Raw genomic sequence first — 20,280 nt, 5'->3', positions numbered from 1 at the left:
ACTAATATCTCACAACGGACCTGGGTGAACTCCACTTGGTAACGGCTTCTCACTAGAACTCCAGGAAATGTCACTTGAAGTCAGTCACTAATGAGCAGATGATTATTATCAGAAGTGAGGTTTGTGGAGATTTTAGAAATTTCACTAGTTGAAATCATAAGTCAATAAATAACATTATCAATTACAACTTCATTAAAAATCATTTAATATAAATATACAATGTGACATATACACAACTAAAACAAAAGGATAATTCATTTTAAATTTCAAAAGCTTTACATTCATTTGAAAATTGATCATTTTAAACAAAATCATGTTCAAGTTTCTATTTTAGAATAATGAATATTCATTTTAATAATAATAATAATAATAATAATAATAATAATAATAATAATAATAATAATAATAAGGATAATCTTGTCATTCATTCCTTCTTATATACACATGTAGTATACCATTAATCTCTGCATGAATAAAATAATTGAACTGAATTAGGTCATACATATTAGTCATTCTGTAAAAGTAAACCTATGCAGATAATGGTCTACATATATATACATATACATATCGATTACTTTTCATGAAGAAAATCGATGATTCTATTCATGAAGTATTGAATACAGTCTCGGTAAAATCTATTCATTATTATCATATTAAAATATTTACATCTACTGTAACGGTATTAAAAATCATTACATATGACGTTGCTAATGTGAGTTTGTTTTTTCTTATTGCAGGGGGGCAGCATAGAGTGAACGTACTGGAAGAAGAGGAACAAGCTCTACTTAAGCTGAACCTGCAGAACAATGAAAAAAACCATTTTGTAATAAGTTTCCCTTTTTTTGTACTCGAACTGTGTCTTTCAATTTTTAAAATATATCTGTTGTGCCAGTATGCAACATTTTTACTTCAGAGGCATTTACCGGTCTTGACTGTTGTGTTGTTGTTTCAGATGACTCCTGCTTTCAGGTAAACGCTAATATAAAGTGCTACACTACAATAATTTAATTTTCACTCTTGTTATTTCTCTGATTAATTTAAACAAAATGTTTATACAGTTATAATTGAATGAATTTTCATACAAACTATAATTGATTACATAATCTAGTAGAATTCTAGTAGAATAGCATGAATAGGTTCTCGAGAACCTACGAAATAAAATGAATTCATGCTATTCTACTAGAATCTTTGTTCTTGCTCTATTCAAAATGATAAAGTGAACTATGTGTATGAAAATACATAGTATAAGTTTGAAATTGTATAAGCCTCAAAATAACATAACAAAATATGGTTAGTTAATGAGTTGCATTTATTTTATGATTATTCAATGACAGAACAATCAGTATTTGTTAATTGATGTCTTCAGTAATAAGGATAGTAGGTTAGTGAACATGTGTTAATCCTGACAGATTGCCTTCCAGTGAAGGTCTAGCTTCTCCTTGAAAATATTCACTGATGGGGCTGATACCACTTGTTCGGATAAGCCGTTCCAGTCATGGACTGGGACCCCACTTTAAATTTATTAGATCGAAGTTTTTGAACCTTCTTGCTATGACTTCATCGATTATTAGTGCTGGAGGGAGCAAACAGATAAGAGATATTAACACCCAAATCATAATTAGAGGTAGGAAATGCCAGTATAAGGTCACCTCACGTCTTATGGTATGACAAGGGGAAAATGTATAGGCGTTTTAAGCGCTCATCGTAAGGGAGTTTAGAAAGACCCTTCACTGATTTTGTTCCCACACACTGAACACGCTCAACTGAGTTACTATCCTTTAGCGGACATGTGCTAGCTGCTTAAATACAGTAATCTATGTGTTGTCTTACATAAAAGGGATATAAAATTCGAAATATTTCCTCATCAAAGCATTTGAATGCTTGGCTAAGTGACCATAACTTACGAAAACCATTGACAGCAGCTGCGTTGCAATGCGTAGTTGATTTCGAGTCATGACTTATTATTACTCTTGAGTCTTTATGTACTTGAACGTGTGGAAGAGACGTACCATCAATAGAATAATTATAACTATTACCGTTTCCGATGTGCATGAACACACTCTTGCTAAAATTAACTTCTAGGCCCCAACCTCTAGCCCATCTAGCTAATTCATTTAAGTCAGCTTGGAGATCCAGATGGTCAGCCACACTTTTTATTATTCTCCAGATTCTCACATCATCCCCAAACAATAACGTCGACGACTTAAGCAACGGAAGTACTTCATTAACGTAGAGAAGGAAAAGTAGAGGACCTAAGATGATGCCTTGGGGTACACCACTTTTGATAAGTTGATAGGAATTATTCTTATATGTAGATATGATTCGGGTAATTTGTATTATTTAATAGTTGAGACTGTGAGTTGATTGAAGCTAGACCATCATGGAAAACCTGGAAGAGCTGGACAACCATTTCGTCCTGTTGTGGGACTCCTCAGCAGTGCGCATCCACAAACCCACCCCGCGGGACTCGAATCCAGGTTTTCCATGGTGGTCTAGCTTCAATTGATTCATGATCTCAACTATTAATTTACTATACTATCCACAAAACCGCTTTCTGCTATTCATTTGTATTAGTTTGTTTATTCATTGATAAATGATAAACATCTGTTTTTTTAATTGTTTTAAAGTTTAATGAGATCGTTTACTTTAGCTGAGATTATTTGAAGTCAACATAATAGTTATATTATAATTACGAATTTCATGGTATATTGAAATGAAATGGGTTTTCTTTTAAAGTTTATATAGATGATTATGATATATTAGCTTATTCAGCCTCTAACTTATTTGTCAACCGTATATATCATTATCCTGATTAGTGTTGTTTACTTAAATATCGAAGACTGAACTATGGAATTATGATCAGCAGTTGTCTCCTGAAGTATCATATATTCCTTGGTTTAGCTTATTTGTTAAATTAGATAATTTCTAAAGTTAGAATTGATATAATCGAGAGAAAAAATTCACTAAAAGACGAGAAACATCGAATAATTATCTTTTCCCTAGTTTGGAACCATTGAGCAATGAACACAGGAGATCGAATCAGGAATCTTCTTATCTTTCTAAAAGTGTAACATTTAGGATTTATTGAGTCAAAAATTTTGAATAAAAGTTATTTTATTAAATGAGCTTGCTTGCATGGTTTTAAAAAAAGATTAGATTAAATTCTCACTCTGTTGTGGTTTAATAACTTGATAAAGTTGAAACAAGTTCCCTCAAAACTGTAGTTACTTCTTAATAACGAATACCATGCACAAAATCTAGATCAAGCAGGGATTTCTGCCTACTACATTCAACTAACTATAAGCGAAACATACTGAGTGGGATATTGAAAAACTCAAACTGGTCAACAGCCGTACTACAAGATGGTTGGCAAAATTCAACCAATACTAAAGGGCAAGATAAATATGACTGGTAACGTCATTACAAAAGAAATTACATACAATAATGACGTTTATTATCTTAGTTAAAATGAGTATTGTATCTACAGTAATTCACATTTATTAACTCTCTCTTCACTTTCTAAATTCTATTATCTTGGGAATTAATATATAATGAGAGTGTTATGTCCCGATAAGCATACTAAATGACACAACAGACCAATAGCGTTTAAGATTCCCCAAGTGGGAAATACGACATGAAGGTGAAAAGAGCGCTTTTGGTGCGAAAACAAAGAAATTCAAAGTTGGGTATGTTCAGTGCTGAAAAGTTCAATACTGAAACGAGACAACTTTCCGCTACTTCCTGGTTATCAATTCTACCTCAACTGAGCTTCATACAGTTGTGTACAAATTTCAACGTTCATTAAACAAAAAAATGAACAGGACAAATAATGTTCTTTTTTATTAAATCCTTATTAACATCTACAGTTAAATATTTTAACTAATATTACAAACAAGAGGGTTAAGTTTCAGGTAAATAAGTCTTTTTAAATTAGAGTATTTTCTGTTCAATTAATACAGTTATTTGTGATCTACATGACAAAACTCTTTTCTACTCCATACAAATACTCTGACACATGAAGCCTTCTTAACAAATTATTACAATTAAACTGGTTATTACCTTCCTCTAACTCTTCATATATCTGTTTTCCTATCCTATAAACCTTAATGGTTCCAATAATCTGAATAAATATTTTTACTTGTAATTGTAAAGTTTGATAAAAAGTCACCAGTAGAGTTCAACTAGGTCTGTTGTGAGATATTAGTTCATTGAAGGCAATGGTGTACGGTGGCGCAATTTCGTGGATTGGTTGAAGTTAGACATTAACACCGTTCAATACCGGTCATCTCAGTGGTGTGATGGTTAGACGCTCACGCGCGAGACCGATATGTCCTGGGTTCGAATCTCACGGAGAGTCCGCAACAAGACGAGACGGCCGTTCAGTGCTCCCAGGTTTTCCATGGTGGTCTAGCTTCAAATGGCGCATGATCTCAACCATTGAAAAATATATATTTGTTTAACTAATATGTAATCCAGTCATCGAAACTTAAAATATTTTCATTTTAAGTAATTCATATTTAATAGTAGAGATCATGATTGAATTAAAGCCAAACCATCATGGAAAACATGGAAGAACTGGACAACCATTTCGTCCTGTTGTGGGACTACTCATCACTGGGCGTCCACAATCCCGCCCCGCGGGACTCGAACCCAGGACCTATCGGTCTTGCGCTCGTTAAACCGGGTCTGTTGTGAGATATTAACTCACTGCAGATGATGGTGGATGTGTCGCTCGGTTTCTTGGATTGGTTGAAGTTAGACATTAACACTGTTGAGTGCAGGTCAGCTCAGTGGTTTAGAACTTGAGCGTTCTCGCGCGAGACCGATAGGTTCTGATTTCGAATCCTGTGGGCAAGGTCGTTTGTACGCACTGCTGAGGAGTTCCATACTAGGAAGAAACGGTCGTTCAGTGCTTTTAGGTTCTCCATAGTGGTCTAGCTTTAATTGACTCATGATCTCAACTATTAAGTTATTACAATACCCACAAAAACCCCTTTCTGATATTAATTCATATTTATTACCAATTGATATGAGTTTTGAGAGAACTATTAAAAATTGGATGGCACTGAGTGGTCATTTGTTCCCAGAAAGAAACTTTTTCATAATGTGCACAGCAATAATAATTACAGATTGAAAGTGAGACCTTTAGATCTCTTAGTTAATACAATAAAACTACGGACCATTACGGTCGAATCTAATAGCCTTAATTTTCAATTTCAATAGATTAGAGATATTACTCAATGAAACCACTGTTCACTGGTCTCTAATATTCAGCCGTGCTCCATTTAACGTCAGTTAATAATACAAAGTATTTTTCATACAATTATTTCTTAAAAATTCCCTTTTCTTATAACGACCTAGTGACCTGTTTCGAAAAGAATTTTCAAAGTTTGATAGGAGGCGGTAACCGGCTGAAGTTCAGCCAAGTAGGGAAGTAGTTGATCACACAGTTGGATCGAAAATTTAGATCAATTGAACCTATTTCAGCTGTTTACAATGTAAACAAGTCTAAAAGTTTGGTTTTGACCCATCGGAAGGCGCTTGTAGTTAATACTGTATCGTAGTTGGGAACGGTAAAAGTGTAAAAACGAGCTTGAGCGGTTCTCATGGGCGCATGGCCTTAAAGCCATTTTTTACCCAATTAAAAAACATTCTATATAGATCAGAAGTATTTTGTAACTAGAGTAATGAAACATATCAGAGTTCAGTGACATTAGAATATTTATTGATTTTTCAAGGCTTATTACTATTTTTGAAATTTTCAGACATTTAACACTTATTTTATTTCCATGATAGCAAGAAAAAGGGTAGATTCTGGGGAGATGCTGTTGTACTCGGGTCACAAAGAAGAAAATGCTCTTAACACTCATACATTCGCTCCGATGCTGTCCAAAGATTTGATGGAGTTTTGTTCTCTGAGCTGGATGGTTTGGTCGTGGAGCTTTCATCGTTCTTCTGAACGACATCATCAGCACAACTTCAGATAGAAGTGAAGTGTTCGAATTTCTCCATATGTGTTTCACAGCTTGTTCTGTGCACCTCGATGTTGATTGGTTCTTGTTGACCTTAAATTTATCATTGTTTACTTCTTTGTTTTGGTTGTGTCTCCCATTGGTTTGATTTTTGTTCCCATATTTATGCATGGTTTTCCTGATTGGTTGATAAATTGGATTGATTTCAATATGTTTGTTGATTGCTGATTGACCTGAGTGCCAGGCTTCTAGAAATTCTCTGGTGTTTTTGGAGTTTCCTCTGTCTAAGATTTCTACATTTTCCCAATCGAATGAGTGTCCGTAGTTATCCACGTGTATTGAAATAAGTGAAGAAATATCATGGCGTTTGACTGCTAATTGATGTTCATGTAGGCGTAGGTGGAGGGGACGTCCGCTTTGTCCGATGTAGTGTTTGTCGCAGTTGGTACAGTTTATTTTGTAGATAATGTTTGATTTGTTCTCCTTTGTTATTTCATCTTTTGGTTTGCATAAGATTGATTGTAGTGATTTTGTTGGTTTGTGTGCCACACCTATCCCGAAGGTTTTCAGCAGTCTCGTTGCAGTTTCTGATATTCCTTGTATGTACGGTAGGGTGATCCTTTTACTGATTTTTGTGCCTGACTTGGGTTGTGATGCTGTGTGCCGTTGGTGCTTTTTGATAAAGTTGATTGGGTAGCCGTTCTTTTGAAATATGTCCTTCAGGTATTTCTCTTCATTTCTTCGTGCTGCCAGTGTGCTGCAGTGTGTCCTCGCCCTCTTGAACAATGTGTGTACGCAGTTGATTTTGTGAGCCCTTGGGTTGTTGCTGTTGTAGTTGAGAATTTGATCTGTATGGGTTGGTTTCCTATATACTTGAGTTTCCAGTTTTCCTGTATCAGTTCTAGTGATCAATATATCCAAAAATGCTAGTTGGTTGTTTGACTCCTGTTCCATTGTGAACTTGATGTCATTGAAAACGTTGTTGATCAGTTTGTATGTGTTTTCCAGTTCATCCTTTTTGACGATGACGAAGGTGTCGTCTACGTCCAAAGAATCACTTAAAGCACTTATAGGATGTGAGTCTCACGGATCCAGAATCATCAAAGCATCCTTCAGAGAAAAGAAGGAGGGAATCACAATGAATGTTATCGAATGTTATGCATCCACCAATGATAACAACGAAGACGATAAAAATCATCTATACGGGAATGCTGCGACCAATCAGAACAAAGTGCCCATGAAAGGACCTGACCATCCTAATGACAGATCTAAACGGTAAAGTCGGAACTGACAACCGTGGGTATGAAGTATCATGAGATGACATGCACTGACAGGGGGGAAGGAACGAGAATTTGATAGATTTGCAAGTTTGTGTGTATTCAACAAAATGGTTATAAGTGGCACGATATTCCCCCACAAACGCATACACAAAGTTATTTAGGTCTCACCGGTTCACACTATACAGAACCAGATCGATCATATTTGCATCAGTTAAGAAATCAGAAGGACAATGGAAGATGTGAGAACTAGGAGAGGAGCTCACATAGCTTCAGATCAACAACTGGTGGTTGCCAAGATGAAACTGAGGCTAAAAAAGCACTGGACAACCAGAGAAACAGCACTACAAAGGTTCAATACAGCTTTTCTTAGAGATACTGATAAACTCAACGAATTCAAGATAGCTCTCAACAACAGGTTTCAAGCCTTACAAGATCTCAAAGAAGAAGAAATTAATATGGACGATAGTTGAAAAGGAATCAAAGTAGCACTACCTTCACCGTGTCAGTAGGTTCTGGGTTTCAAGAAGCATCATCATAATGAATGGATCTCTATGGAAATCCTGGACGAGATGTGTGAAAGGAAGAACAAGAAGGCAGCAATTAACAACAGTCGAACAAGTGCAGAGAAAGTCATTGCACAAGTTGAATGTGCCGAAGTAAATGAACAAGTGAAGAGGAGCATTAGAGACACAAGGCAGACATGCATATGGGATCTGGTAATGACAGCGGAAAAAGCTGTAAGAGAAGGAAGTATGAAACAACTATATAACACCGCGAAGAAACTAGAAGGGAAATATTACAACCCAGAGCGCCCAGTCAAAGATAAGGAAGGCAAGCCAATCACTGCGATTCAAGAACGATGGAGCAGATGGGTAGAGCACTTTGAAGAACTCTTGAATATACCAGCCCCACTAAACTCACCGGACATCGAAGCAGCAGCTAAAGACATGCCTATAGATGTCACCTGACGAACGATCAAAGAAATCAGCATGTCCATCAGACAAATCAAGAGTGAGAAGGCAGCAGCACCTGACAATACACTGGCTGAAGTACCGAAGTCAGACACAGAAATATTTGCACACATGCTCCACGTCCTATTCTTGAAGATTTGGGAAGAGGAACAAGTGCTGATTGACTAGATAGTAAGATACGTCATCACGATTCCAAAGAAATATCTGAGCAAATGTGCGAACTACAGAGGAATCACACTACTATCGGTACCAGGAAAGGTTTTCAACGGTGTTGCTAAATCGGATGAAAGATTCAGTAGATAACCAGCATCGAGATCATAGGGCCGGATTTCGTGAGGATCGGTCGCTCACAGACCAAACAGTGACACCATGGAGCATCGTTGAATAATCAATCGAATGGAATTAGTCACTATACATCAACTTCGTTGACTATGAGGTGTTTGACAGTGTGGATAGAACATCATGGAACGTTTTTCAAGGAAATCGTCAACATAATCCGGAATTCACATGACGAACTTAAATGCAAAGTCGTGCATGGAGGACAGCTGACAGACTCATTCCAAGTGAGAACCGGTGTCAGACAAGACTGCTTACTGTCTCCCTTTCTCTCCTCTGGTCGTTGATTAGATTATGAATACCTCCACGTGTCAGGGGAAGTACAGAATGCAGTGGACAGTTTGGATGTAACTAGACGATTTGGACTTCTCAGATGACGGACAAATACAGGTGAAGACACCCAGTGTAGCAGAAGTCTCTGCAACAGTAGACCTCAACATAAACAAGGGAAAAAGCATGAACCTCAATTACAAAACGGAATACACCAACCCAATCACACTTAATGAAGAAACCTTGGAAGATGTGGAAACTTTCATGTACCTGAACAGTATCATCTATAAACAAGGAGGAAGGATTCATCGCTGGATCAATTGGTATTCTAGTATTATTAAAAAGTCCAAAAATATCATTTGCCACAATCTGTAACGGACCAAAAAACGCTTTAAAGTGTTTTAGCTAATCTATATTAAATAGGGACTTTCACAAGCACCTAGAAAAATGAAAGATTTTATGTCACATTTTGGTTAGATGACTATCTATATCGTTGCCAAATTTAGTATGTTTCCGGAAGTTTCTAGAAAACTCAAGGTCATTTGGAACTCTATGAATACATCGAATTTTTTGTACACAACTAACCTTAAAATAACATTCTTACTCACATTTCTCACTTTTTTTCTCTAATGTTTAAGGAATCTGAGATTATAGAAAGAAGCTATGAATTCAATAATAAACGTTCCAGTAACAAACTTATGAAGTATACCATTGATTAATGTTTTCTTTCAATTAACACTAGATTTACTTATTTATTTAAACAAAACGGAAGATACCGATTCACTAGAAAGAATTCTTACATATTAATCATTAAATTTTCTTCTGTAAACAATTCAATCCAGTTCATCATCAGTTGTGTGTTTTTGATTTGTTCATTTATTTATTTTTCATCATACATGAAACTTATAGAGTATGTAATGACAATTATTGAATGTTGTTTTGCTCTCTTGTTTGTCTAATAGTTTTTACGATGTGATCTATAATAAATAATAAAATCCACAATTTTGTTGTTATTGTTAACCACATTTATTGTTGTTCTTTTATCATGCGAATGTAGGTTACTAAAAAAACATCGATATCACTATGAGACGTGTTTATCACACATTATCGACATAGTTAGAATATGATCGATTATTTTGTTAAACTAGTTCAATAACTGATCTGCATGTTTTAATTGATATTACAATTCTATACACTTTTTTGTCAATGTATCCTAACAGTTGTAAAATTTAGTTTAATACATAATAGATCTATCAGTCAGTTAATTTACCATAATCAATATAGAACTGTGACGAAGGACCATGGGTGAACTCGAGGAAGCTGTAGGAGCCTCAGAAGGAGCCGAAGATATTCCATCCAAGCACCTTTCAGAAGAATATTCTAGAATTCCTAAGTGTAGCTACCTGATTGGACAATGCTAATAACCCCCTGTATGCGGATTGGAGGACTGTAATGATGAATTCGTTCTTACTAAAAACTATATATACCTGACAACTTTGTACTATAATTGACACTGTCTGGGAATGATATTCCTTACATTAGTCTTCTGTCTTTTCATTGCGACTTGGAAGGGTTCTGGCGTTCTAGTGCTCACGTTATACGCGGTATATCAAGAACAACCTTCTAGATATAACAAGAACCTTATCCAGTTATGCATTGGCCCAAGTTATCATCCTATTTTATTATTACGAAATGAAATTAACAAGATGAATAGCAAATGAATTGAAACTATGCAATGGCAATAATACTGCGAAAAGCTAAACGTTTAGAGTGTCGTTTGAAAAGAAGAGATAAAAAGGTGTGCATGAAGAAATACTGGAAATTAAGATCTAGAAGAAGGTAAAGAATAGATCCATGTGCATACCGTGACTGATTTTAACCCACATCAACAAGAGTTTTTGACTACTGCTAGCTAATATTGAGTGAACTCCAACCATTTAGTCTGAACATAACATTCAGCCCTAATTCATAGGTCAATGATTTCGAGTCTTGATTTTTTCGCCCCTAGCTTTCTTCTAGCTTACTCTTATGCCAGTTAACATCACTCGTTGAGGCAGATGGTGGTTAGGCATAAGCAACACTTGACCTAACCCTTTCAGTTGATGACTAAATATATTTGTTATCAAATGAGTTATTTTTAGTTGTGTTATTGATGCAATACATTGACTGACCGGTACTACGCTTAATAACTCACGATCAGCATACCTCAGTAGTAACTTCTATGATTACAAAACTGAATGATGTGGCTGCTAATCGATTCTTATTGGTGGCTTCCAGTCACATAGCATCACGATCATTAATATAGAATTAAATTATTTAACAGACAAAACTAAATTCATGTTTTTTGAAGCTTTATAGAGGCTGACGGTAGAACCCAGAACATACGTTCCATCCTAAATGGGACTAGTCGGCTGGATATAGCTGCACCTCATTGTTGCTGTTCACGATGAGACTTGAACCTAATACATTTCACTCCAAACGTCAATGAATTATTCACTGAGCCATTAAGTCCAGATAGTTAGTAGTTTGTGCACTACTGATCACTGTTCAACATGACTAAAAACTTTTGTCTGAACAGCAATATCAAGGCAACACGCTTAGGGTATACATATACCAAAAAACTGATCAAATGAAATCCTTAACACTAACAATGCGAAATTACAATCCCATACAAGTAAAGTTCAATCCACTTCAAAAATAAGGAAATTTTCTACATTTTTTTTTATTAAAGAAGGTTAATTTTGCTAATAGCTTGAAAACATTCATTAAAACTGTGGATTATTTTCTTGTATGACCATTAATTTTCCAAAGGTTGTATGTGAACACTAAACATTACCTAAGTGTGCGAATCATAGTATATTCTTTGAACTGTAGTGACCTACTTTTATCAAGAGAATGCGATTGGTTTAATGGAAACAGTTATCATTATAACCAATTGTACCAGTGATTGTTTTACTGTGCTTGTTTGTTTAACTGTACTAAAAACTTTCTTCCTTCCTTTGATTGTGACCTTGCATGAATCCGGTTACACGCAGTAACCACACTTGTATTCCTTTGGCACGATCTCGGTATTCTTTCGATACCACGAGATCGCCAACAAATACATCTCGACTACAGCCATCAACTGCCTTCTGATATTTGGCTTACGGGGATCTTATCGGTTAACTGGCACGTAGTCTTCCTGTAGTGGTGATCATAGTCAACCGCGACTCGACCCCACACAACAGAACTATCATTCCTATCCTTATATGTGTTTATTTCTATTGATTCCCTCGTAGCCCTTAACCATTTACATTTTAAAATTCACATAAGGAAGTCGTGGACGGTAAATATTTTATTTCACTATCTTATCTAGATTACATCCCATCTAAGCAACAAGACATGAATAGCAACTTTTTAGGCAAAGATGGATAGTGGCTAGGAAGTGGAATCTAGGATAAGTGTTTCGTCTTATCTGGGACTCGTCAGATGGATGTACCTGCATCTCAGAGTTGATGTTCACTCCGAGGCTCGAATCCAGTACCGTTCGCTTCAAACGCCATCGCGTTATCCACCTAGCTACTGAGTCCTGATAGCCACCTGCTTGTGCAATAGTGTAAAGTTTAAATTTACTTGTATCTTCCCTTTGTTATTTAGGACTGCAATTGATCAGCCTCATGTCGGCATATGTGCACCAAGTACAGAACTGTTTTCCTAACTTATTAGTTATTTCCTTTTCTCAATTGGAATTATTATAGTCCCTCTTTCATCTTGATCTGCCTTTTCTATTGAATTTGAACTATCTTATAATTGATCATTGACTATGTATTACAAATGACTTAGTTATGATCATTTAGTTCTTTGTATTCTGATAAATATTAATGAACTAACATCTAATAATCTAATTAAAGACTCTGAATCTTTATGATTTAAAATTCTAAAAAAATATGCTTGACATTAATCCACTTTTTTTCCTGAAGTTTAATACACCAGTTTTTTTCTTTCTAGAAAAATAACAGAGAAATCTATTTCAAATTGTATCATTTACTGATGACAATACATCACTACTCTTGCCATACTACTTACATGCACGTGAATGATTTCACATGATGAGATAAAGAGAAAAATTAATAGTCAGTTTATAGTCATACTTATTTCTCACAAATAACGTTTATACATAAAGGGGATTAGAGATAGACTATTCTCATCAATAAAGCATGCTAAGTTCAAGAAACCAGTTTATTATTATTGTTCTCAAAGTTTGAATGACAAACTAATCTTAATTAGACTACCACTAGAAACCTAGAGGTGTCAGACGGCCGTTTCGTCCTAGTATGGCGCTCCTCACCAGTACAAACCTACAACTCTGAACACAGTAGTCAAACCCGGGACATTTGGTCTCAAACGCGAACGCTTAACCTCTAGACCACTGCGCCGAGATTCGACGGTGTTAATGTTTAACTTCAACCAATTCAAGATATTGACCAACCCTAGTTCGTTATCCGAGGTGGAGTTCTATTCTAGGAATAAATGACTGTCCAATACATCCAGGTCTTCAGTAATAGTTTATATAAGATCAGTTTGTGATTTAAATTAGAATTCATACAATCTCAACAAATCCCCTACTCGAATGCTGATCTCTGAGTAGTCTAATCCCTTCGTGTTGTTCGGATTCTATCAATCAGGAGCCTGGCACCGAGAAAATCCGATCATCTAACATCGAAAAAGAGTTCATATAATGCCAAGTCACTAAGAACAACGACCACATTGCAAACTGATCGATAGAAATCAGTCGGCATTGAAAGATTGGATAAAAATTATATTAGTCACCATTCTGCTATCAACCAGTTCTAACCAACCAGTTAGCTTTAAATATACACGAATTTAACTATCACACCGATTTGGACGCATGGGAAAAGCTTGTTTACTATAATAAAAACGCGATCGTATTAAAAGTATAATCGAAAATTACCTATGAGAACTAGGAAGTATTCAACAGCTATTTCGTTTGAAGTTTAGAACTTCTTACTGTTGTTCATGTAAAACTAAATATATGGGTGAATTCAAGGCATTAATATCTCACAGGTAGACTGATACCTCTAAAAAGGTTAAAGTATGTCCATTTTTAACTTCTTTACGATGTGAACAAAGCAAGAAGGACAATGTCTGCAGAATGCGATAAATTCACCGTATTTCGTTTCCTTTTCTAGGACCCCAGAGCTCCCATGCGAACACTTATCCTTCAGAGCCATGATTCGGTCGTGCACAAGTCTAACTTCGGTCAATCCATGATATTACGCGACCATCTTCTATTGTTTTCAGTGGGTAACTGCCTCACAGCCGACACGGCTTAGCTCCCATAATTACAGATCCTCTCATTTTCAGCTTTGGTTTCAATATTGTTAATTCGTCACTGATGGATAACCAATACCATATCTGTCTATTCCTTTAATGCTAATCAAATTCTGTCAAACAAGTTTTAATGTGGCTGCTGGTCAAAGTAACTTGACCTCTGATGTAGTTATTATGTTGTGAATAGATGGAGGTTTTCAGCCCTGGACCTAGTTGGCACTTACCAACAAGGCATATCTGGAATATTGTAGGAACTGACGCTCTCCATAAAATTCTATCGAGTGATCAATCCATTATGGACTTCTTCGTCTTATAAGAGATCAGTCGAGGCCTGAATAAGTAAATGGTGGCGTCCCATACTGTAAATCTAATGGAACAAGTTTGAACCCCATAATAAACACAATTTTCCTCAAGAATGTTTTCATGTATTATTTGTGAGTGTCAACTAGCATGAAACGTATATATAATAAATGTTACTAACTAGCTTTAATAACATGAAAGTTAAAACTACATCTGTCTATCGATGTCAAACAATTATCCATAGTTAAACATAAAATTCATAAAAATCTCTAGTGATATAACTGACTAATAACAATATGAATTTAATCTAATAGAATTCTATCAAAATTGACAGTTGAACAAGAACACATCAATTTAATAGTTGAATTCATGAGTCAATTGAAGCTAAACCACCATGGAAAATCTGGAAACACTGGATGGTCGTTTCGTCCTAGTATGAGATTTTAGTTGCATCTGAACAATATTGAGTTTAATTTGTTAGATTCTTCACAAGTAATTAAATAATCTAAAGACTATATATGCCGATAACATATAGCAAGGGAATTGATGATATGCATTTTATCTTTTCTTAGGGGCTTATCAGTTGGATTTCTCTAGATCCTAGAGGTAATGTTTATGTCAAGAGTAAAGTCTAGTATTCATTAGGTTGTGCCATAACAGTTTATCCAATGTTATATGATACCCAATAAATTCATCAGTAGATAGAATGTTTATTATTCATAATAATAGTAACTGTAATAATCAACTTATGACTACAGGTTTTGTTTAGGAATCTAGTCAAATAGCTTATGTGGTAATAGAGACTGATAAAGTTCAGTTCAAAATGCTTACACTTACAAACAATCACAAATCTGAATATTGTTAGACTTTCTCAAAGTCTGAATAAATAAAAAACACTGAAACAATAACCAGACCTAGAATGAAACAGTAATATTTAGTTAAGAGATAAGGCTGTCAGTAATTAATGTTAGAAAGTATTGATGTTTAGTAAATAAATACTACCATAATATTTACAGACTAATAAGCCCAATATGTTGTGAACTCATTCAACATTGTACAAATCTGTTTACTTTTTTGATTCTGTGCACGAAGAAATAAACATATGAAAATTTGTTGTTGTTGTTGTTATCTTTTTTTAAGGAAACAATATGAATCAAACTATTAACAGAAGGGGTTTGTGGAGATTTTAGAAATTTCACAGATTAAAATCATGAGTCAGTTGAACTAGACCACCATTGAAAACCTGGGAGCACTGGACGGCCATTTCGTCCTAGTATGGGACTCCTCAGCATTTCACGGTATTTAACTGTTTATAGAATATTATCGCCTGTGAAAATGAACTTAAATGTTGTTTTCTTCTGTGTAGAAATAATGGGCTTCACAATGAAGAGTTTGAAAAGTCATGTCTAAGTGTACATATGCTTAAGATGTAATCTCTTCAATTATATGTTAAGATTCTGAACATTTCACCATCACAAAAACTTAAGAGTGTAAAACTATGGATGTAAAACTATGATTAGTTTTGTAATGACAAGAGAAGTATCATGATGAAATACTATATCACTTCTTGAGTCGTATCTTACAAGTTTTAAGGGTTTTGAACGATTAACACTTCATTTACCATTACAAATCTTAAGTATAGAAAATATGCAGTAGATCTTCAACGTATAATCAATTAATTTCTATCATGAAATATTAGTTGTGGATTAAATTACTTTAAGAGTTGATTATACTAAGAATAGCTAGATTATAAAACAATGTTTATCATTTACTAAAGGTTTATAAACTCCTTGATAAAGAAAATGTTTTTCAATCCCAGCATCAGTGTCAGTTACAAGGATGTTATTGTACTCTATATTTTATAACAACATATCAACAATCAACCTGAGGTTGTACAGTTTTTGAATAAACTAATCGTTAGATAAGAAGTAAGTAAGAAGTTAGTAAACCACCAAGAAAGGGTCAACAGTTGGTTGAGCCAGTTTTCTCAATATTCGACTAAGTGAATTAATACTGTGACACTGCATATTTCATGAAAAATAATTAGTATAAATCAAGTTGCTAAAGATTCTTATGATAGAAACAAGTCATTTCGATGAATAGTAAAATAAAATAAAAGTAAGATATAACAATCATATTTGAAATAGTCCCAACAACTAAAATTTGAATAACAATGGTAATAAAATGATTCGAGTCTTTTGGCGCTTAGTTTATTTAAACTGTTTGTTCAGATTTTGATGAATGTTTACTCAAAACACCATAGACTTGAGAAATCAATGATATAAAAAAGACTAACAAAAGGTGAAAGACAGAAGTAAATAGCATAAATTATAGGCTCTCTATCTGTTATATTTCAATCAACTGGTTGATTCTGTAAGTTTGAAATAAGTTTTGTTATCAATTCCCTAGTTAGTACATGACTTCCATTGTGAAAATTAAAACAACATATAAGCAAACAAATTGATTGTCATCAAGCTTTACTCTAATATACATGATTATTATTATTATTAATAGGATGGAAAAGTGAGCTCTCTGATTCTGACTTGAAGGTATATTAATGTATCATAATCACCATGAAATTTTTTATGTCTCAATTAGATCCCTGAAATGGTTGTAGTGATATAATAAAAGTGATTACTACTGATCAGTCCTAGATTAGAACGTATTAACTACCAAGTGCTCCGTAGTTTCAGTGGTTTTCAAGGCAACATTAGTCTATAATGAAAACCTTAAATCTAACAATTTCTAAAAACATCTTATTTTACCGATATAATATAGTTCTATCTTTATTAACGAATGACTAGCTTCAAGATGGCTTCTCAAAGTTTTAATGAATAGTTATAATTGGTGATCTATAACCAAAACGAACATTTATTTTAATGAAGTCAATTATAGAAAACTATTCCATAAGTTAATCAAATAACCAAAACTTATATTTAATTCAAATTTTACAACTAACAACACATTACCCATTATATTTAATTCATAGTAATTATTTTCATTTAAAATTTTCAGTCCATCGAATTCAGGTCATATTGTAATTGGCTGATCACTAGGTGATGCTCAATGCCATGTATATCAGGTCCTTTTTAGTACAGATCGAATCCTATCGAGCAAGTTGTAATGTGGCCACTAGTCTAAGTAACTCCACATTGTATGCACTATGCTGAGATAAGATGGTGGTTGGAGTTAGTCAACAGGAAACCCTGGACACGCAATTTATTTAAATCTAATTCATTTCAACTGTTAACAGTGTAATACTTTACTTAATATAATGTCACATTTAGATTGAGAATGTTCATGTCGTTTAACTAAAATTCCAACAACCTATTAGAATCTTAGAAAACTATACTATTCAGTATTGTATGTAATGAAGGATAATTGTAGGTCAATATCCAATAAATTAGTTGAAAAACTTCATACTCTTGAATTCATAACATGTAAACATTGTTAGGAGAACAGTAAACAAGCTAAAACTTAGAATCCAATCCAAGTTTTATGGATTAACTTTGTACAACTCGTCTGTTTGAAAGACTCGGATTAAATATGTATCATTCCAATCTGATAACAATTATTTATTTAGTCGATGGTTTACTGCCTATTAAAAAACATTATTTTTCAATCATTTTTATCAATCATCAATGACCAACATTAAAATTTATGTTAATGAGTACTGAAACTAAACAATTCATTTCAAATTGTAATGATTTTAAATATCTCATTTTCGATATTTTGACCTTATTTGGTATATGTAAATCCTCTCTGTATCGCCTGTGTATCCATTATATCACAAGTTTATTTAAAATAAATGGAATTTAGCTAGCAATGTAATCGATGACGATCGTTTCGTCCCACTTGTAACTCATCATCTGGATGTATCTGAATCCCAGAGTTAATATTCACTCTGGAAAAGCACGGTCGGCGTTTGAAGAGTAAGTCACTGGGTTAAAATCTCAAATCTGGAGTTCAGGTAGATCCAACCGACGAATCTGAAGTAGAATGAAACATATGTTCTCAATTACATTGCTAGCCAGATCTCATTTGTTCTATGTGAACAATTCGTATTTTAAGACTAAATTAGTCTGTAAGTTTAATTATTGTTGATAGATTATTTGCAATTGCAAACTTGACACACTTATTTCTTCGGTAGAATAGTTCTGATGAACATGTTTAGCTTGATGGAAAGATTTCTGCTAGCCAGAACTATAAGAACAATTTGAGAATCAACATTTTAAATTTGTCACAAAATTTTCTCATTCTTTAAATCAAGGTAATTTTTCCCGTAGGATACGAATAGTATTTTACGGTGGAACAATTTCCTTCACAAATAATCACTTACTGGCATTTCGAAATTTCACAATAGTTGATCAAATGAAAATTTGTTCCGAAATATATTTGAGAGTAATTCAGATTGTAGCTAGTAAGAGATTCCAGAACTAGTGTTTTGTCCTTCTTAGGACTCGTCATTTGAATGTACTTTTGGATTCTAATCACAGCCACAATCCAAAACATACTAGTAACTTGTAACCACAAGACAACATCTAGGGACTCATTAATGCAGTTTATTTATCAACAATGGTTCAATGAGTTCCATTTCTAAATAGCAACAGTGTAAAAACACAGACCATATGAACAATCATATTTGAAACTGATTTTCATCATGGTTCGATATTAACTGGTGAGCTATTGAAGAACTCGATAGCCGTCAATTGCATTCTACCTTAAGATAGTTCATTATTGAATCTATCTTCAAACTGAAGTAATCTCCACAAATCAACCAGATATCAAATAATATTCTAGATGCTAGGTGACAGAAGATAGTTAGTATGAAAATCCGTGTGACACTGGTTTCGTCCTGGTCTATACTGATCAGAAAGGTATACCTACATTCTCTAGAAGTCTAATACTTCCTGTGAGATTCAAATCCACTCCACCCTATTCTCCAGTCTAGGATGCTACCAATCAGCTATTTTGATTCCGGTTGACTTGTACGGCTTAGATACTCATAGAGATTGGCTACTACTGAGTGATCAGTCACAGTAACTAAACTTTACATTTGATACTCATAAAATTGTATGACTCACCTCATATTGATCATATTTTTTTTTACTGTGCCGATGAAACCAACGCATGTTTTTACTGTCTTTATATATTATTCCTTTTGATGTCCTCAATTAAACACAATGAGAGAAGTTGAAAGTAGTGAGTAAGATTAGTTCCCGTTCGAAAAAACCGACACAAATAGAAATGCACATACAGATAGAATCAATGAAAAATTCTATGAATTATCAAACTATTGTCAAGTATCAACTTCAATATGATACCAAAAGAAATGATGTGATTGTTTCTAGAAACCTAACAAAATATCAATTAATGTTTGTTTTTTTATCTTTTCAAGATTTTTTCATGAAATAATTTTTGAATGAAGTCAATTCAGTGTTTAAATCCAAATTCTTCAACACTTAATTGTGTGTATACATAAGGCATTTTTACACTTCTTGAATATCAAGAATATAATTTGTAAACTTGATCGAGTTGTGTCCAGTGAATAAATAGTAATACCATTTTTGTTTGAATGAGCTAACCAACTTTTTTCAAATAATTTTATCAGTAATATTGTTGTGTTATCGGTGTATAAAGATAATTAATATTATAGACTCAGCATTCTTTTGTAATAGAGATAAATTTCAAGCCATCTCAATTGTATATGAATGGTTGGCATTGTATAAATCATTTACATTGAAGAAACTATTCTCATTGAAATGCACAATGCCATATCGATGTATTTGTATGTATGTATGTATGTGTGTGCGTATACAC

General features: G+C 34.1%; 1 protein-coding gene across 1 annotated transcript in view; it reads right to left on the bottom strand.

Moving 5' to 3' along the window:
* Positions 1–19,592, bottom strand: part of MS3_00009216 (uncharacterized protein) — a gene marked incomplete at its 5' end in the record, with an annotated part of 28,121 nt that extends 8,529 nt beyond the window's left edge. Inside the window, one exon of the mRNA XM_035729998.2 lies at positions 19,545–19,592. Coding sequence (XP_035589314.1) covers positions 19,545–19,592 — 48 coding nt within the window. The remainder of the gene's footprint in view (positions 1–19,544) is intronic.
* Positions 19,593–20,280: the final 688 nt, after the last annotated feature.

Source organism: Schistosoma haematobium, chromosome 5 (assembly GCF_000699445.3).
Source record: "Schistosoma haematobium chromosome 5, whole genome shotgun sequence".
Classification (NCBI taxonomy): Eukaryota; Metazoa; Platyhelminthes; class Trematoda; order Strigeidida; family Schistosomatidae; genus Schistosoma; species Schistosoma haematobium.
The sequence above is the reverse complement of the archived record's forward strand: the minus strand, read 5'-3'. Positions and strand labels throughout refer to the sequence as shown.